The 20,508-nt window shown below is 39.3% G+C and overlaps 1 protein-coding gene across 9 annotated transcripts in view; it reads right to left on the bottom strand.

Moving 5' to 3' along the window:
* Positions 1-20,508, bottom strand: part of LMBR1 (limb development membrane protein 1) — a 199,352-nt gene that overhangs the window by 130,830 nt on the left and 48,014 nt on the right. For 7 of the 9 annotated variants that reach the window (XR_015243572.1, XM_086685405.1, XM_086685387.1 and 4 more), the window contains one exon: positions 1,364-1,467. The exons of 1 other annotated variant lie outside the window; for it this stretch is intronic. Coding sequence is in view for 7 of the 8 variants with exons in the window: in XM_086685405.1 (XP_086541531.1) it covers positions 1,364-1,467 (104 nt within the window). In the remaining variant the exon portion in view is untranslated. Of the gene's footprint in view, positions 1-1,363; positions 1,468-7,060; positions 7,082-20,508 lie in introns of those variants that run through there. One more of the 9 variants, XM_086685418.1, reaches the window with a different exon arrangement.

Here is a 20,508-nt window from a genome sequence, read left to right as displayed (position 1 = left end):
TAAGAAACTACAAAAAGTTATATGAAATAAAAAGTAATAAAAATTCAGTTCACGGCTTTCCTTGCCAAATTCATTTAACTGGCGTTATAGTATTGTTCAACAACAAGATGCATAGGCATACTTCCACTTCATCTATCACAATACAAACAGAACTAACCACTTAAAAAGGCATAACATGTCTATAAATAAACTGTAACGCAAGAACTCACTTTTACCAAAAAGTATTAACTATTTAAATCTCTGTACTATATTCCAAATGTCTATAGCAAAGAACTCCACAAGCTATAAACAGAAATATCATTCTTTCCATTTTAAAATGTTATTTTCAAAGACAGCTGAAGTTATTACCACCGATACGGTCTGGACTGATTGTTTAAGATGCAGTCTCTTGGGGCACCTGGGGAGCTCAACTGGTCAAGCATCTGACTCTTGATTTCAGCTCAGGTCATGATCTCACGGTTTTTGAGTTGAAGCCCTGTGTCAGGTTCTGTGCTGACAGTGCGGAGCCCACCTGGGATTCTCTCTCTCCCCTCTCTTTCTGCCCCTCCCCTGTTTGCTCTCTCTCTCTCTCAAAATAAATGAATAAATTAAAAAAAAAAAAAAAAAAAGATGCAAAGTCTCTTGTTTTGCTCTTTCCTAATCTCTCACATTCACTAAGATCAGTAACTCACAGTCTTGAGAATTTGACTATCTAAAGGAGCATGTTGGATTTTATAGCATGCTACTCTCTGAAAAAAACTGGAAGTGAAATAACTTTTACATCAAGATATGTTTTAAGATCTTAAGATTTCGTGTCATTCCTTTTTATTTTTTTTTTAATGTTTATTTATTTTTGACACAGAGAGAGAGACAGAGCATGAGCGGGGGGAGGGACAGAGAGAGAGAGGGAGACACAGAATCCAAAGCAGGCTCAGGCTCTGAGCTGTCAGCACAGAGCCCGACGCGGGGCTCGAACTCACAGACCACGAGATCATGACCTGAGCTGAAATCGGACGCCCAACGGACTGAGCCCCCCAGGCGTCCCTTATGTCATTCTTTAAACTAAATAAGACAGCCTAAGAACAGCTATGTTGTCAGCTTTATTCCCTACAAACAAGTATTCTACCACATTTGCACATACTATAAAAACATCCAAAAGTCAAAAGACAACTTCCTCCCTGTGGACACACAAGATCATTCAATATGCAATGTTATTAATTCTATTGTTAGCATTATTAATATTAATAACACACTGCTATTATTACTAATTAAACTTTTTATATTTCAGTCAAATGGTTGTTCAAGCCCACTCTCACAAGTTTAACATGAATGACACATGCTTCTTAATTTGACAGATTTAATTCCAAAACATGATTCACTTTACCTTTTTCAGGCCAGCAAAACCCTCTGATTCCAGGAAGAAAAAGGCAAAGGGCATCAGCACAAATAAACAGAGGTTGGAAAAGAGGGAAGCAAGATTCCACAGACCTATAAAGAGGGAACAAAAACAAGAAAGATTAGAGACAGGCCTTTAAAAAAAAAATTACTACGCTAAATTATGATATTAGTCAAAGATGCATACTTTTTAATAAAAATAAACATCAACTTGGAGAGTAGCCTAACAAATCACCTACGCTTAGAGATGAGAAAATAATTTCATATTTAAAAACACGTTTTAGTGTTTATTTTTTTGAGAGAGACACAAAACACAAGAGGGGGAGGGGCAGAGAGAGAAGGAGACACAGCATCCGAAGCAGGCTCCAGGCTCTGAGCTGTCAGCACAGAGCCCGACGTGGGGCTCCAACTCAACAAGCTGCGATCATGACCTGAGCCCAAGTCCGATGCTTAACCGACTGAGCCACCCAGGAGCATCAATAAATTCATATTTAAAATTCGTGCAACTTTGTAACCTGTACCTATTAGGAGAAGCTAACACAGAAACTAGAAACATTCTTCCTTGTGTCCTAAACAAAGTCACTAAAGAGATGACAAATGCAGAGATCTAAAGATACAGTCTCTTCAGACACACTGGCACCTGAATATTTATAGGCACTAGTCTACACGGAACACTTAGTAAATGCCAGGTACTCTAGCAGACATTTTACATGCATAATATCATTTAAGTCAAGTCTGATAAAAACCCTAAATTAATAATTAGCATTTGCAGAGCCCTTCTGTGCCAAGCACTATTTTAAGTGATTTACTGGGATTATACAAACTCACGTACCCCTCACGGCAGTACCCCGACAGGACAGAGGCAGAGGCTGGCTAGCTACCTTGCCAAGGTTGCAGAGCCTGCCCCTGGCAGAGCTAATTCCTGGGATTTTTAAAAACCACCACAACACGGAAGTGTTAGTAAGCAATTCTAAGTGGGGAAGAAAATGTAAGAGAGGTAGGCAAGCTCCTATCACCGTTTTCTGTTTTGGCACATTCTGTACTCTTTTTTTTTTTTTTTTTAAGGTTTATTTATTTATCTATTTTGAGAGAGAGAGACAGAGCGAGAGAGAGAGAGAGTAGGGGAGGGGCAGGGAGAGAGGGAGAGAGAGGATCCCAACTCGGGGCTCAATCTCATAACCCTGAGATCATGACCTGAGCTGAAATCAAGGGTCAGATGCTTAACCAACTGAACCACCAGGCGCCCCACATTCTGTATTCTTCTACAGTCACAATAAAAAGCTACTGAAACTATAATGAAAACAGATTTAGAAAAAGAAGACTTTAAGTCTGTCTTTGGGATTATATGTGGCCAAATATCTTACACCTTTATACATCTTTTCTAGGTAAAACACTCAAATTTAAAAGTGATTTTCAGGAGCACCTGGCTAGCTCAGTCAGTACAGCATGTGGCTCTTGATCTCAAGCTCATGAGTTTGAGCCCCACGTTTGGTGTAGAGACTGCTTAAACAAATAAACTTAAAAAAAATTTTTTTAATAAAATGGATTTTCAAAATAATGCCTATGGTATTTATAAAATCAAGAGTTAAAGATAAAATTATGCTAAGTATAAACTCAACCTATTGCCTGAAACTCTAATTCAGTGCTCTTGAACATGGGCGACTGATGTTCTTTCAACGACCTCATTTAGAAGGCACTGTCCCAAGCACTGACAACACAGTAATGAACAAAACACAAACCCTCTGTTTTCACCAAAATATGGTGTGGGCAGGGGCGACTAGGGGGCTCGGGTCGGTGAAGCATCGACTCTTGATTTCAGCTCAGGTCAAGATCTCATGGTGCCTGAGATCAAGCCCCCCACGTTAGGCTCTGTGCTGGCATCGCGGAACCTGCTTAAGATTCTCTCTCTTCTCTTTCCCTCTCCTGCTTGTGCTCCCACACATGCTCACTCTCTATTTAAATAATCTTTAAAAAAATATATATGGTATAGACAGTCTTTTCAGTCTCAGCCATTCTAACAGGTGCACAGCAGTGTCTCCTTACTGCTGTGATTTGCATTTCTCGGGGCACCTGAGTGGCTCAGTTGGTTAAGCGTCCAACTCTTTATTTGGGCTCAGGTCATGATCTCACCGTTCATGAGTCAAAGCCCCAAGTCAGGCTCTGCACTGACAGATCCTCTCTCTGCCCTTCCCCAGCTCACGTGTTCTCCCTCTCCCTCTCTCACACAAAATAAATAAACTTTAAAAAAAAATACTTAATTTGCATTTCCCTAATCAATAAGTAATGACGTGAACATCTTTATGAACTTATCTGTCATCCATTTCTATCTTCTTTGGTGAAAGTGTCTCTTCAAGTCTGTTGCTTACTGTTTCATTAGATTGTTTGTTTACTTACTATTGAGTTTGGCAAGCTCTTTATATACTCTGAATACAAGTCCTCTATCAGGCATATAATTTGCCGATATTTTAACCCCATCTGTAGATTGTCTTTTCACCCTTTTAAACAAGTATCTTTCAGAGAACAAAATTTCTTTTGACAAAGTCCAATTTATCAACTTTTTCTTTTACAGACCATGCTTTAGACAAGAAATTATGGTCTATCCCAGTCTCATCAAGACTTCCTCCTGTTTCTTTCTACAGGGGTTACAGTTTTAAGATTTACATTTAGACCTACGATCCCTTTGACTCACTTTTTGTATATGGTGCCAGGTATGGACTGAAGTTCAGTTTTTGTCTATGATTATCCAATTGCTCCAACACCATTTGTAGAAAAGATTACCCTTTTTCCACCAAATCGCCTTTGCACTTTCGTTGGAAGTAAATTGACAATATATGTGTAGATATATTCCTGGATCCTCTATTTCATCAAGTCGATCTATTTATTGTTATGGTGATACCACACCATCTTGATTAATATGGCCTTAAAATAGTCTTCAAGTTGGGTAGTAAGTCTTCCAATTTTGTTATCTTTCAAAGTTGTTTTGGCTATCGTAAGTCCTTTGAATTCCCATCTGAATTTCAGATCAGGTTGTCAATTTCTACCCCCAAAACAGTGGGGGCGGGGTGAGGGCTGCTAGGATTCTGAATGAGATTGCATTGAATCTACAGACCAATATGGGGAGAAATGACATCTTAACATTGTCTTCTGCTCAATGAACATGATATATCTCTCCATTTATTGTGGTATTCTTTAAGTTTTGTCAGCAGAGTTTTAATAGTGTACAGTATATAGGTCTCACACATCCCTAAATATATCATATTTCTGATGCTACTGTATACAAATGGCACGTTTTTTTTTAACCAATTTCCAATTATTCATGGTTAGTACATATATAGAAATGCAACTGAGTTTTGTGTATTTATCATGTATCCTGCAACACTGTAAACTCATTGATTCTAATAGCTTTTTAATAATATATTCCATCACAATTTCTATATAGACAACCATCTCATCTGTTAATACAGCTTCACTTTTTCCTTTCCAACATCAATGTCCTTTATTTTCTAAAAATCACCAGAATTCAGAATACTGAATAGAAGTGGTGAGAGGGGATATCCTTGCCTTGTTTCTATTCTCAGGGAAAAGCATTCAGTTTACTACTAAGCATGATGTTATCTGTAGGGTTTTTACAGATGCTCTTTACTAGGATGAAGAAATTAAATTCCCTTTCATGCCTAGTTTGCTGAGATTTTATCAAAAATGGATGGTGAATTTTGCTCTTCTGCATGTACTGTGGTGACTTTTCTTTTTTAGCGTTGGAATATGGTAAATTACATTGATTTTTCAAGTCATGATGTATTATCCTTTTCATATATCGTCACATTTGATTTACTAAATTTTGTTTAGAATTTATGCATTTGCGTTCATGAGGGATACTGGTCTGTAGTTTTCTTTTCATGTAATGTCTGTCTGGTTTTGGAATCAGGGTAATGCTGGGCACAATGAATTAGTAAGTACTCCCTCAGTTTCAATTTTCTGAAAGAGTGTGTAGAACTGGTATTGCTTCTTCCTCAAATATTTGGTAGAAGTGACAGTTAAGTCTTCTTGGCCTAGAATTTTATTTGTGAGAATGTTTGTAACATTTCTACAATGTCTGAGAGACTTTAGTAATTTCTGCCTTTCAAATTTTTCCATTTCTCTAAGGGGTTGTATTGGCATAAGGTGTTTACAATGTGCACTAATAACCCTTTTAATACCTGTAGAATCCATAGTGATGTCATCTCTCTCATTCTTGATATTGGTAATTGGTGTCTTTTTTTTTGTTATTGACCACTCTGGCTGCAGCTTTATCAATTTAATTGATCTTCTCACTTTCTCTATTTTCCATTGCATTGATTTCTACTCTTATCTTTTTTTTTTTTTTACTTCCAATCTTCTTAATTTGGGATTCATTTCCTCTTCCTGGTTTCTTAAGGTGGAAATTGTGGGCATTGATTTGAGACCTTTTTTCTTTTCTGTTTCAGGCATTTTAGTACTATAAATGTTCATATGTTTTAAATGCTTAATAGTTCAAAGTACTTTCAAATTTCCCTTTCGATTTCTTCTTTGACCTACTAGTTATTTAGTTAACAAATAATTGAGGGATTGTCTATGTTTCTATTCCTGGTTTCCCATTTAATTTCGCAGTCATTAGAGAACATATTTTGTATGACTTAAATTCTTCTAAAAGTACTGAGACTAAATAGGCAAAGAATATGGGCTCTCCTGATAAATGTGCCTAGAGTACTTGAAAATAATGTATATTCTACTACTGTTGGGCAGAGAGTTCTATAAATGCAAAATTAGGCCAAATTAAGAGTGCTATTCAAATTTTCCATCTTATTAATTTTTTCCTAATTTGTTCTATCAATTATTAAAAAGAGAGTAGCAATAAATCTGAATAACACTATGATTTTGACTATTAATCCTTTCATTTATGTAAGCTTTTCCTTCATGCATTTAATAGCTACTTATTAGGTAGATAAATGTTTATTATGTTTTGATAAATGAACTCCCTCATCATGATGAAATGATCTTATTTATGCCTAGCAAAATCGATACCTTTTTCTAATAATAATGTAACTATTCCACCTTTCTTTTTATTACAATTAGGATGGTATACCTTTTTTCTCCTATTGCTCCAAGCCTATTCATGCCTTTATATTAAAATGGGTTTTCTGTAGGCAGCACATACTTGAGTCTTTCCTTTTTATTCATTCTGACAATTTCTGCCTTTTTTTTAGATTTATTTATGTTTATTTATTTTTAAGTAGTCTTTACACCCAATGTGGGACTCAAACTCACAACCTTATTTATTTATTTATTTATTTATTTATTTATTTATTTATTTATTTATTTATTTATTTATTTATTTTTAAGTAATCTCTACACCCAACGTGGGACTCAAACTCACAACCCTAAAACCAAGAGTCGCATGCCCTTCCAGCTGAGCCAACCAGGCACTCCCAGTCTCTGCCCTTTAATTGGAGTGTTTAGACCATTAATGTTTACTGATATGGTCAGGTTTAAGTCTATCAGTTTGCTCTTTGTTTTCCATTTGTCCCATTTATCTTCCCTTTTTCTTCTTTTCCTGCATGCCTTTGGATTAACTTTTTATGATTCCATTCTTTCTTACAGTTGCTTACTAACTCTATCTCTTTGTTGAGCTATTTTAGGGTTATTTGCAGGTTTATCACATACACCTTACCTCATCATAATCTGCTTTCAAGTGATACGCTACTTCATGTACAGAATAACCTTAAAAACAGTGTATTTCCATTTCTTTCCTTCTTCCTTTGTGCTATTGTTGTCATGCATTTTACCTGTGCAGATTATAAAATCACAATACATTACTATTTTTTAAACAGCCAATTATCTTTTTAAAAGACTTATATAATAAAAAGGGGCACTTGAATGGCTCAGTCAGTTGAGCATCCAACTGTAGCTCAGGTCACGATCTCACGGTTCATGAGTTCAAGCCCCACATCAGGCTCACTGATGTCAGCCCGTGAGCACAGAGCCCACTTCAGATTCTCTGTTGCCGTCTCTTTCAGTCCCTCCCCCGTTTACACTCTCTCTCAAAAACTAAATAACACATTTTTTAAGACATATAATACAGAAAAACTTTTATATTTTACAACTGCCACTTCTAAAGTGCTCTTCATTCTGCTTTGTAGATTGAGATGTCTATCTCCTACCGATTTGCTTCTGCCTATAGGACTTCCCTTATTTTTTGTAGTATAGGTCTGCTGATGAATTTTTACCTTTTGTGTATCTGACACTGTCTTTACTTTGCCTTTGTTTTGGAAAAATATCTTCACTAGATTGAGAACTAAGTTACTAGGCTTTTTTCAGTGAAGATGCTCCACTGTCATCTGGCTTGCATTATTTCTTCCAAGAGATAAGCTGATTCTTACCATTGTTCCTCTGTACTTTCTATGTCTTCCTTTCTGAATGCTTTTAAGATTTTCTCTTTAACACAGGTTTTGACCAATTTGAAGCATCTTGGTATAGTTTTCTTCATCTTTCTTGTGCATAGGGCTAGTTGAGCTTCTTACATCAGGGTTTATAGTTTTCATCTAATCTTGAAATCTTTCAGTCATTACTTTTTCAAATATTTCTTCTTAATCCTCCCTTCTTTAAGGACATCAATTATATCAGGGTGCCTGGGTGGTTCAGTCGGTTAAGTGCTGGACTTCGGCTCAGGTCATGATCTCACGGTTCATGGGCTCAAGCCCCGCGTCAGGCTCTGTGCTGAAAGCTCAGAGTCTGGAGCTTGCTTCAGATTCTGTGTTTCCCTCTCTCTCTCTCTGCCCCTTCTTGGCTCTCACTCTCTCTCTCTCTCTCTCAAAAATAAATAAACGCTAAAAAAAATTTTTTTTAAAAAGAACATCAATTATATCACTGATACCCTGGTCAGTTTTTCAGTCATTTTTTTCCCTTGTGTCTTTCTTTTTTGAACAGTTTTCTATGGCTACGTCTTCATGTTCACTAACCTCTTTTGCAATGTTGTCTGTTTTTATTCCATCCAATATATTTTCATGTCACACATTATAGGTTTAATTTCCAGAAGTCTGATTTGATTATTTTTATATATTCCCTGTCTCAATATGGTCCATCTCTCCTCTAGCTTCTGGAACATATGAGACAGGGTTATAAGAAATGCATTACCGTTCTTATCTACCAATTCTGAATCTCTAACAATTGTGTGTGATTTATTTTCTCATCATTATGGATTGTATTTTTCTGCTTTGTACTCAGCTACAGGCTCAAGGTAGGCAGAGCAACCCCCCAAAGATGTCCACATCTTAATCTCTAAAATCTGTGAATATGTTATAGTCCATGATTTATTAGTTTTCTAGGGCTGCTCTAACAAGGTACCACAAACTGTATAGCCTCTGCCAACAGAAATTTATTTTTTTTCCCAGAAATTTATTATCTCACAGTTCTGGAGGTTACAAGTCCAAAATCAAGGTATCAGTAGGGCTATATCTCTTCTGAAGGCTCTAGGGAAGAACCTTTCCCTATCTCTTCTGGTAGCTGCATTCCTGGGCTTATATGTAGATGCATCACTCCAATCTCGACCTTCGGCTTCACGTGGCCTTCTTCATGTGTCTGTGCCTCTGTTTTATTTTCTTATAAGGATACTAGTAATTCGATCAGGGCTCACCCTAATCCAGTGTGACCTTATCTTCACTAATTACATCTGCAGACTTTATTTCCAAAGAAGGCCACATTCTGAGATCGTAAGTAGACATGATGGGGGAAGAGGGGTGCGCACAGGAGAGGGCCACTATTTGATCCAGCATATGTGCCAAAAAGACTGAAGATATATTATTAAGGTTATGGACTTTAATATAGGGAGATAAAGAGGGCATCTCAGATTGGCCAGGTGGGTGCAACCTACCCAACTGGACCATTTAGAAGCAGAGAACTTTCTCGATCTGAAGTCAGAGAGAAGCAGCAGAAGGGTAAATCAGGGAGGAACTCAACCCACCTTTGCTGGAGGTGGGTCACATGGAAAACATAACAGGTGGGCAGCCTCTGGGGCAAAGACCAGCCACCTGGCATGAGATGGAGGGCTTCAGTCTTACAATCACAAAGAACCAAATTCAGCTCATAACCTGAATGAGCCTGGAAGCAAATTGTTCCCCAGAGCCTCCAAAAAGGAATGCAACCTTGTGAAAACCTCCATTTCAGCTTTCTTCCCCCCCCAAAAAAGAACATGAGTTTAATAAGATCTTACTAAGAGAAACGTTGAAACTGAGAATATGATAGCCCATTGAGTCTATCCATCTGTAAAAGATGTCTCTCTCCTTTCTAGTACTCCGCCCAGCAGCCTGCACCCCCAACCCCGCCGCAGCACCTTGGAGCAGCTGCAGGACTCATCTGCCCTAAATCGCTATTCTTCATTGCCTGTGTTTTCGTGAACACTTGGTTGTTGCAGGTGAGAGGGTACAGACAGTCCCTCTTACTCCATCTTGGCCAAACTATATTTAGCTTTTAAAGTGTTTCTCTACCAACACTTGAATGCTGATTTTTTTTAATTTTTCTTACTTCAAACCTGAGGCTTAGTTTTCGATAAAATACAGGGAAAGTTCTGGGCATAAAACAGCACAGCAGAGCATTCTTTACTGTCTTCATGTATTTGTTAATCTTTAAAAAATTGTTTTTAACCTGTAGTTACCCACTGTTTCCAGTTGATTTCCCAGACACTAACTGATGTCCTTGTGCCTTTTTCAAATTGTTTCAGCACACAACTCAACAACAGAATAAAGCATAAACCTCAACTCCTTTGTCTTGGTTTTCTCTTACAAGATAAAATTGTTCCCTCCTGTGATATATCCACTCTCTTTACTCTCTTGCCCTAAATTCCTGAAATTTAACTGTTCCTGTATACATTCTACAGTGAGCCTCTAGGATCCTTCACAGAACCATCAAGCTTATTCTTTTTTCTCCTTTTTCTATACCCTTTCCATTATATTCTTTGATACATTTAGAAGGTGTACTCTAATAAAACGATGGTGTCGTAAAAACATATTAAACATAATAATGAAATAATTGCAAAGCCTCACTTTGTTAAGCTCTTATTATGCTATTCAATATCTGTTACCCTCAACTTAGATTCAGAAAGAAAAAAAGACCATCACCTACGAAAAAAAAATGTTTTCTATCTTCTCAAAGAATTGCTTTCAATAAAAAGGACATTTCTTCCTCTTTGTAATGGTCTAAATAAAGAACTCTTTATTTTAACAAAACACTTAAGCAGCATAGACACAACATTTTTAAGATTCTAAAATTAAACTTGATTCAAAATAAGCTGAAGTTTAGAGGCGCCTGGATGGCTCAGTTGGTTAAATATCCAACTTCGGCTCAGGTCATGATCCCACGGCTCATGAGTTCGAGTCCCACATCAGGCTCTGTGCTGACAGCTCAGAGCCTGGAGCCTGCTTCAGATTCTGTGTCTCCCTCTCTCTCTGCTCCTCCCCTGCTCACTCTCAAAATAATAAACATTAAAAAAAATTTTTTTAATAAAATAACCAAAAGTTTACATTTATTTTAATGCACCAAGAATAACAAAGAAATAATTTTGGAGCAAAAAGGAACTTGGAGATCCCCTTGTTCAACCCACCCAAAAACCAAACTCTTTTTTAAAAGAGGTTAAATAAATGCCACACAAATTCCAGAAGTTACAAACGATAGGGGATTAGGTCCAAGATCTCGTCCTCTTTCTGAATTGCTGTATGGTATCTCACACTTTACATTCTGGATGAAAAAGGCACAATATTTTGAATTTTGTAAAAACAGCAATATTGCTGAAATACTGCTGAAAAGAGCAATCAGTTTAATAAGATTTTACTGAAGATTAAACTGAGCATATGACAGCCTATTAATTCTATCCATCTGTGTAAAACAAAACATAAGTGAGCTTCTGATCAGTTGGTAAGACATTAAAACAGAATTTAAAACTTCTACATGTGTTTATATGTGTGCACATGTACCTCCAAGCCTTTTTAAAAAATATTTACTTTGAGAGGGAGTAAGAGAGAACGTGAGTGGGGAAGTGGCAGAGAGAGAGGGAGACAGAGAACCCCAAGCAGCCTCCACGCTCTGTGCGGGGCCCAGTGCAAGACTTGATCCCATGACCGTGAGGTCACAACTTGAGCTGAAATCAAGAGTTGGAGGCTTAGCCAAATGAAACACCCAGGCGCCCCCACACCCAAGCTCTTATTTATTTACCCACCAACCTACCTGTTTTTTGAGAGAGAGAGGGAGAGTGTGCATGCATGTGAGCAGGGGAAGGAGCAGAGGGAGACAGACACAGAGAGAGAGAATCCCAAGCAGGCTCCATGCTCGGCACAGAGCCTGATACGGGGCTCAATCCCAAGACCCTGGGACCATGACCTGAACCAACATCAAGGGTCTGACGCTCAGGTGACTGAGCCACCCAGAGGCCCCATTCAAGCCTTCTTAAAACACCAAATACAGAAAGGTTTTAACAAATCCAACTTCAATAAAACACTGAATGCAGTATATGTACTTTGCGTACTATAATATCCTCTGACATAACAAGGCATTCATACTATTCATGATTTAAAAGACTTCTGGGGTGCCTGGCTCCCAACTTGAGCTCAGGTCACGATCTCACGGTTCGTGGGTTCGAGCCCTGTGTCGGGCTCTGTGCTGATAGCTCAGAGCCTGGAGCCTGTTTCAGATTCTGTGTCTCCTTCTCTCTCTGCCCCTCCCTTGCACGTGCTTGCTCTTTCTCGCGCACGCGCTCTCTCTCTCTCAAAAATGGATAAACATTAAAAAAATTTTTTTACAGACCTTCCCAGTCCCAATGGCAGATGTCTGAGTGAGTGGCACTTTATGTCTAAGTTTGCATCTATCAGCTATATATGACCTGGAAAAAGAACTTCTGCTCTGTTTCCTTGTGTATAAAATAGGCTACAACTTAACTCACAGGGCTCTCCTAAAGAAGACAAATAACATACCAAATACTAAACAAATGTCAGTGCCTCCCCCCACTTGCCCTGTCTCAACATAAAACACAAATGCTCCAAAAAATTGAAAAATTCTAAGGCACGCCAGCAATTTGACCAGATAAAGACAAGACTGTAATGTGAGTTACAGCTAAAATTAGCTCTCACCCCTTTCCCAAAGAATTATTCTCATTAATTGTACCCCAAAAAGCTTACAAAACAAAAACCTATATACACATGACATTAAAAATATATAGAAACACGGGGCGCCTGGGTGGCGCAGTCGGTTAAGCGTCCGACTTCAGCCAGGTCACGATCTCGCGGTCTGTGAGTTCGAGCCCCGCATCGGGCTCTGGGCTGATGGCTCAGAGCCTGGAGCCTGTTTCCGATTCTGTGTCTCCCTCTCTCTCTGCCCCTCCCCCATTCATGCTCTGTCTCTCTCTGTCCCAAAAATAAAATAAACGTTGAAAAAAAAAAAATTAAAAAAAAAAAAAGAGAAAAAAAAATATATAGAAACAAATGACAAAAAAGTAGATACAGAAAATAAACTGTAAAGAAATACACCAAATTATTAACAATGCAAATGTAGTAAAATCGGGGATGATTTTTCTTCCTGCTTTCCTACATATTCTAAATTTTCCATAAGGAGCACAAAAAGATCCTTAAAAAGAATGAAACATATTTAAACCTCTTTGTGAAACTCAAAATTCTCCAAATCCCTGTTAGGTAGCCTTCCAACAAAATGCATAAAGGCAGAGGTGACCAAACTGCACTGAGATGCGGATACGATCTGGGCTCTCAGCCCTGCCTTCCACTCTATTCACTAGCCTCAGTGACTACACAGGTCAAATCCCAGCCTCAGCCAAGTCACAAATTACCACTTGGAGCTCAAAGCTTTCTCTCAAATAGTCGCACCCATGAATATAAACCCTTGAATGCTTAGAATCCACTATACCTTTCCAATGGCGCGAAAATTTTTACTTAATTTTTGTCATGTGAAACAATCAACTATCATTCATAGCACAGAATGAGACTTTCTTATTGTTGTTGAGTTATAAACATACATACTTCCAGAATTCATCATTCTGATCACATATGTCCCTTTCATGCAGGGACAACACAAGCTCAAACGTTTCTCTGAAAATCAAAAGTGAAGAAATAAAACTCTGCCTTGGGCAAAAACACAAATCAGAAAAAGTATCTACTCTAACCCACACACTTAAAATGAAGACGGCTGAGGCACCTGGGTGGCCCAGTCAGTTAAGCGTCTGATTTTGGCTCAGGTCATGATCTCACAGTTCTTCGGGATTCTGTTCTCCCTCTCTCTCTGCCCCTCCCCTGCTCACGCTTTCTCTCTCTCTCTCTCTCTCTCTCTCTCAAAAATAAATAGACATTAAAAAATTTTAATGAAGATAGTAACAGAAAGCTAAATAAAGAAATCGCTATCAACAGGTATCAACAAGCAGTGGTGTCCACAGAGCGAGCGCAGAAAATGCTGAGTACGATCACAAAGATTCTGAACACCAGCTCTTCAGCTTGACATGAAATTAGATGCCTGCTTTCATGTACCGAACTTTCTATATATGTGATGTGTGTGTGTATGTATGTGTATGTGTGTGTTATTTACATTACATAATACGTACGTGACGCGTTATATACGCATATACATATAATACATATATGTGCATATATCATCTAAACTTTTCCCCCCAACTGCTCTTTTTCCAGGAGCCTCAATATTACCACTAATGGTTTTGACAACCACAATTGTAGAAAGGGATATAAAGTGATACAGAACCACCACAGCTATTTATTTTTGCAAGAAATACTCACTTAACACAAAGAATTTGAAAGGTGATGGTCTTACCTTAACAGGATAATCATCTACATAGGTAACCATCTTTTATTTATTAAAAGTCTAAATAATTAAATGCAAAAAATTAAGTTTATTAACCAGAGTAAATAAATGTGAAAGCTTCAGACTTAGCTTATTCTAATTTAATTATCAAATCTATAACATAAAATTTAAAGTTAGTATGAGAAGAACATCTAATATGTAGAAAAACAATATATCTAATATACATTCCTAAGTAGTAATTATATTCTTGGCAACTTTGTAAGACGTAGTGAGTTTCCAGCATTTTACAAACATATATCAGACATATATACACTAATATCCCTTTAGAGTTATTCTATTAACTTTGATAAAACTTTCCTAATTTTAAGTTAGGGCTCATATATATCATATAATTTATTACATGTTATTACATATTCATTTATAAAATAAAAATAAATATTAGTCAAAATTCTCTGCTTCAAAAAGCTAAAATTACATGCTTCGATATAATAGTATAGTACAACCCTAAAAATTCAAAAACCTTGTGGTTTGTCTAAATCAATATTAGTGACAGTGTTTTTGAAAGATGTCCTGTGCCTATTCCCCAAAGAAGTATCTGAACTTAAACAAAGGTTATTTAATGATCCTAGAATAGTTTTTTGGGGTTTGGGGGTTTGGGGTTTGTTTGGTTTGTTTTGTTTGGAATACTTAGTTTAAAACCAAGCCAAACCAAAGGGAACTGCCAGATTGCCACAGGATGCGTTAACTTCTAGCTCCATCTGCTGGGGTCACAAAATATCCCCAAATCCGACATAATACTATGAAGCAAATGATCACTTTTCATCACATACACCAAAAACTTCATGAATTTAAAACAGAAAATCAATCAGAGTTCAGCCATATTAAATGACAAATCTAAGTTAAAATCAACATTTCAGTAGAACTGAGGACCTAATCCAGCTGTCAAGTTATAGAACAAAAAAATCCTACCAAGAAAGCAGAAGCCTCAGGGAAAGACTACAAGGTTGCTTTTGAATAGGAAGTATTGTGTAAAGTTCAGAATTAGAACAGCTTCTATTAGAAGAACAAAAAATAAATAAAAACAATTTTAGCAACGAGTTATGAAACTTTTAACCTTAATGTAAGTTTTTTCTTGTAACAAAAAAGCAATACATCTCCATTACAGAAATACTACACAACACAAGCACCAAAACAATGTTTATATCCTCTAATCAATCCTACCACCCAGAGGAAGGCATTTTTCCAACATCTTTCTCTATCAACAAATATTCTTCTACATCATCATCTATAAATAGCACAAAAAAAAAAAAAAAAGCACTCCACTGTTCAGATCCACCAAAATTTAATTAAGCAAATCTCTTACTTTGAACGCTTAGGTTTTTTTCTTTAATGTTTGCTTTTATTTATTTTTTTGAGAAAGCAAGCCCACACGCTCATACAAGCGGGGGAAGGAGAGAAAGAATCCCAAGCACGTTCTGTGCTTATGGGTCGAATCTCACGAACAGTGAGATCATGATCTGAGCCGAAATTGAGTGAGACGCTTAACCGACTGAGCCACCCAGGCACCCCTGCTTTTTAATACTATAAACAAGACCTCCATTAATATCCAGTAACAAAACTGATGCATATTATGATAAAAGACTATCAAGACCAATTAACTAGAAGCTATTAGTAACATTTACCTAATAATGGTATATTAAACTTTATTAAGGACTTGAGTCAATATCTATACATAAGTAGATGTAATATTTATCTTCTTTTAAAGTTTGGCTGCTTATAATCTAAAAGTCTGATTTTTGTAAATCTTCTATGGAACTTGAAAATAGATTAAAATAAAGATGGGTTCTGTATTGTTCTTTCATGATGTCCACAATAGCATATTGTCTATTCCTGTTGAAAAAATCAAAATAAAACACATACACCTTGCAAAGACTAGTCACTTTCATTGTGGTTATCTTTTAACAGACTGAACGTCAACTCGGCAATCACGTTATAAACACGTATCTCTTTCTGGTGAGTATGGGCAGCTTAGCAAAAACTGGCCCCACTCAGTGGGGGGGGGGGGTTCCTCAAAATCCAAGAATTATTTCCTGATTTTATGTAAGGCTACAACTTAATTCCATCCTTCACGTACCTTCCAAAGATTGATTCCTGTTTGGTTTTTAATTTTAAACTCACATTACATAAAATTACCATTTTAGGGGCGCCTGGGTGGCGCAGTCGGTTAAGCATCCGACTTCACCCAGGTCACGATCTCGCGGTCCGTGAGTTCGAGCCCCGCGTCGGGCTCTGGGCTGATGGCTCAGAGCCTGGAGCCTGTTTCCGATTCTGTGTCTCCCTCTCTCTCTGCCCCTCCCCCGTTCATGCTCTGTCTCTCTCTGTCCCCAAAATAAATAAACGTTGAAAAAAAAAATTAAAAAAAAAAAAAATTACCATTTTAAAGTGAATAATTCAATGCATGTAGTGTGTTCACAACATGGCGCTACCACTACCCCCCCTCATTCCAGAACATGTCCACCACCCCAAAAGGAAAACCCATTAAGCATCTGTATCAGTTTTCAATCTATGGAACTGAAGGGTTTCACATTTTTCTACTAAGTTTTTAACAAGACACAAAGTGAATACAAGTAGATACTTTCTTCTGCCCATTTTTCAACCTTTTCCAATTTTAACAATAAAAATGACAATTTTATCTCCCAGGGTGCCTTTGTACATGCCCCCTTTGTACCATCCTACAATAACTATAGTTGCCAGCATGTCATTACCGCACTAAGTGGACAGGACACACCTCACAGAATCCGGGTGACACGTGACACCTGACAAAGACCATGGGCCAAAACCGTCAATGACCAGAGGATTACCATCCTGCCTTTTTCCAGCTCCAGTATCATTTTTGCAGATCATATTTTTCAAGGTATTTTAATCATTTTCTCATTGTAGACAGAGATACGTCTTGCTACATGATAGGGATTTAGAACTAAGGTTAGTATTTTATTTATTTTATGTTACTAAATCCGGGCCAAGAGAAGTTAATGGCATTTCAAGATAATACAGTTAACATGGAACATCTCAAATCTATGTGTCCACAATCCAGTGTATTTAATTCAAACTAAATGTAGTTATACATACTAAAGCATCATCAATACACCGATTAGCCTCCAATCCATATGATTTACACATTAAAGGCAAAAGTGATCAAATCCATCCCTACTGACAATTTTATAGGATAAGCCACCAAATTTCTTTTCAAATTACGTTCTTTTTTCCCAAGGTGTTCCTAATGAAACAATAAATAACTTTTATTCACGCTGCAATGACTATTGAACATTTTCAGCACGAAAGTCCTGGAGCAGGTGATCCAAATTCACAAAAAGCTTAACAAAAAAAAGAAAGATAACAAGAAAATCTCGTGAATGTTCCAGGATGGGAAATGACTTACAAATGAATATGGACAGTAGAACTACGCTGGGGTAAAGGAGATCATCAGACCTCTTGAGGACTACTAAACACTGAACCCCAAACGTCACTGTGGTGCACTGTCAGAGCAGGGTTTCTGGGGTCAGCTGGTCAATGAGGGGTTAGCTGAGGTCTCACGTGCCTCACAGGGGCCTCCAAACCCGGTCCACGGTCACATCCCCGGTTCCGGAATGCACAAGGACAGATCTCCCTAACAGCTGACGGAATCCCTACGCTGGCTCCCTGCCCTGTGTCCTAAGGGCTGTTATGGTGGGAAACACCAAGTGGAAGTCCCCAGAACCGCCTCTGACTAGGAAAATAGCAAACCAAAAGCCACACCACATCCCTGAAGGGAATGCAGAGATTAGTGCCCCCATGAAGGATCTGAAAGGTGCAGGAGCACTGACTCCCACATCCCCGAGACAGATGGACCTCAGGACAATGACAGCAGGTTACCATGAGCTTCACTAGGTGGCGACTCCAACTGCAGCCGCTGTACCAGATTCGGTTTCACTGCTTGAGTAAATCAGCACTTACCCTAGTACCTGGGTACACAGGTACTCAGGGGCACACCAACACTGCAGCCCTACATCACAATTTAATCTGCAGGGATCTTGAGCCCCCACAAAATGTCCCACCGGCCCATTCTAATGATGACATTTTGCAGACTGGATCTGGTGAGCAAGAAGTAGCACCGACTCTAGACTTACTGGTGAGATGTTTTCACGTCGGAGGGTGGAAAATAAATCTAAGAATAATTCAGGGGCCTCCTATGTCAGTGAAATTTCTAGGGGTCCAGTGCTGTGGGGCATTTGGAGAGATGTCTTCTCAGGTGAAGAATCCGTTGCCGACTCTGGCTCCTCCTACAACCGGAACAGGCACGATGCTCATGGGCTTCTTTGGACTTTGAAGGTAACGAATCTCTCATTTCAGCGTTTCTCCAGCCCATTTACCAGGTGACACCCAGAGCTTCCAGTTTGCGGTGGGGCCCAGAACGAAAGCAAGTTCTGCAACAAGCACAGGCCGCTGTGCGAGCTGCTCTACTACTCAGGCCATCTGGTCTGTAAATCCACGGGTGCCTGAAGTGTCCGTGGCAGACAGGGATGTTGTTTGGAGCCTTCAACAGGCGCTACAGATGGACCACGGCACGGGCCCTTGGGACTCCGGAGTAAAGCCCTGCCATCCTGCACAGATAACCACTCTCCCTTAAGTAACACATCTTGGCCTGTCACCGGGCCTCAGCGGAGACTGAACACTTGATCACGGGCCTCCAAGCTAACCACGTGGCCTGAACTGTCCCCCGTGAACAAGGCGCTATCTGAGCCAGCGAGCCGTAGCATTGGACAGAGGCAACAGCAGCACTCCATCAGCTAAAGGAAGTGGTATGCACACGATCAGGCCCAAGCGGGTCCCGAAGGCACAAATCAGTTACGTGAACAAGTAACCCAAACGCCCACGGGCCCCACTGCTGCCACACTACTTGTCTCCCCGAACTTGCACCTATGCACTCCTGTAGGGGTGCATGTAGGGGTGTATGTAGGGGAGATCCCTACACTCAGCTGACAAAGGAAGAAAAGACTCAGGCCTGTTCACCCACAGCGGACGGCTGCAGCACCACGGCTCCTCCCTGGGACATCTCTGAAGGACAGCAGTGAAGGGAAACCCTGCCAATGCATTGCATGTTCAGGTAATGCACTTTGCCTGGGAGGAGAAATGGCCAGACATGTGACTATTACTATTATTCATTATTATTCATTATTATTATTATTCATGGGTCATACATATCCAATGATTTTGTTGGATGGCCTGGGACTAGGAAGAAACATGATTAGAAAACTGGTAACAAGGAAATTTGTGTCCCATGTGATTGCTCACCAAAAGGGGATCATGGCAGAGGAGGAGTTTAATAATCAAGTGGATAGGATTACCCATCCTGTGGACACCAGTCAGCCTCTTTCCCCAGCCACCCCTGTCACGATCCAATGGGCTCATGAACAGAGTGGCCACGATGGCAGGGGTGGAAGCTAAGCCTGGGCTCTGGACTGTGGCCACCAGCAAACTGGCCTAATCACTCAGCAGTAAAAACCAACACTGGGAGCTCAATGTGGCACCACATCCAGGGGAGATCAGCCAGTTATCTGGTGGCAGATTTATTGAAATGGACCACTCCCATCATGGGAAGGGCAGCGTTTTGTCCTTACTGGAACAGACACTCAGATACAGATTTGCCTTGAACACAAAGCTTCTGCCAAAACTACCATCCGTGAACTTCTAGACTGCCCCGTCCACCATCATCACAGCAATGCTTCACAGGAAAAGAAGAGCTACAGTGGACCCATGCCCTTAGAATTCACTGGTCTTAGGGCACCTGGGTGGCTCAGTCGGTTAAGTGTCCGACTTCGGCTCAGGTCGTGATCTCGCAGTTCCTGAGTTCAAGCCCCGTGTTGGTCTCTGTGCTGACAGCTCAGAGCATGGAGCCTGCTTTGGATTCTGTGTCTTCCTCTCTCTCTGCTCATTCTTGGTCTCTCTCTGGCTCTCAAAAATAAATGTTAAAAAAAAAAAAAAAAAAAAAAAGAATTCACTGGTCTTACATGTTCCCTACCTCCCAAAGCAGCTGTTTGACAGAAAGGTGGAATGTCCTTCTGAAGACCCAGTTACAGTGCCAGCTAGGTGGCGATGCTTCGAAGGACTAAGGAAAGGTACTCCAGGAGGCTGCAAGTGCCCTGAATCTGTATCCAATATGGTGGTTGGTTCCGAGGCCCAGGAATCAAGAGGGAGAAATAGGAATGGGGGTACTCACTATTATCCCTAGTGCCCACTAGCAAAACTTTTGCCTCCTGTTCCTATAACCTTAGGAAC

This window comes from Puma concolor, chromosome A2 (genome assembly GCF_028749965.1).
Source record: "Puma concolor isolate L17-30 chromosome A2, mPumCon1.1.hap2, whole genome shotgun sequence".
Lineage (NCBI taxonomy): Eukaryota > Metazoa > Chordata > Mammalia > Carnivora > Felidae > Puma > Puma concolor.
Note: the sequence above shows the minus strand (reverse complement) of the source record. Positions and strands in the feature narration are given on the sequence as shown.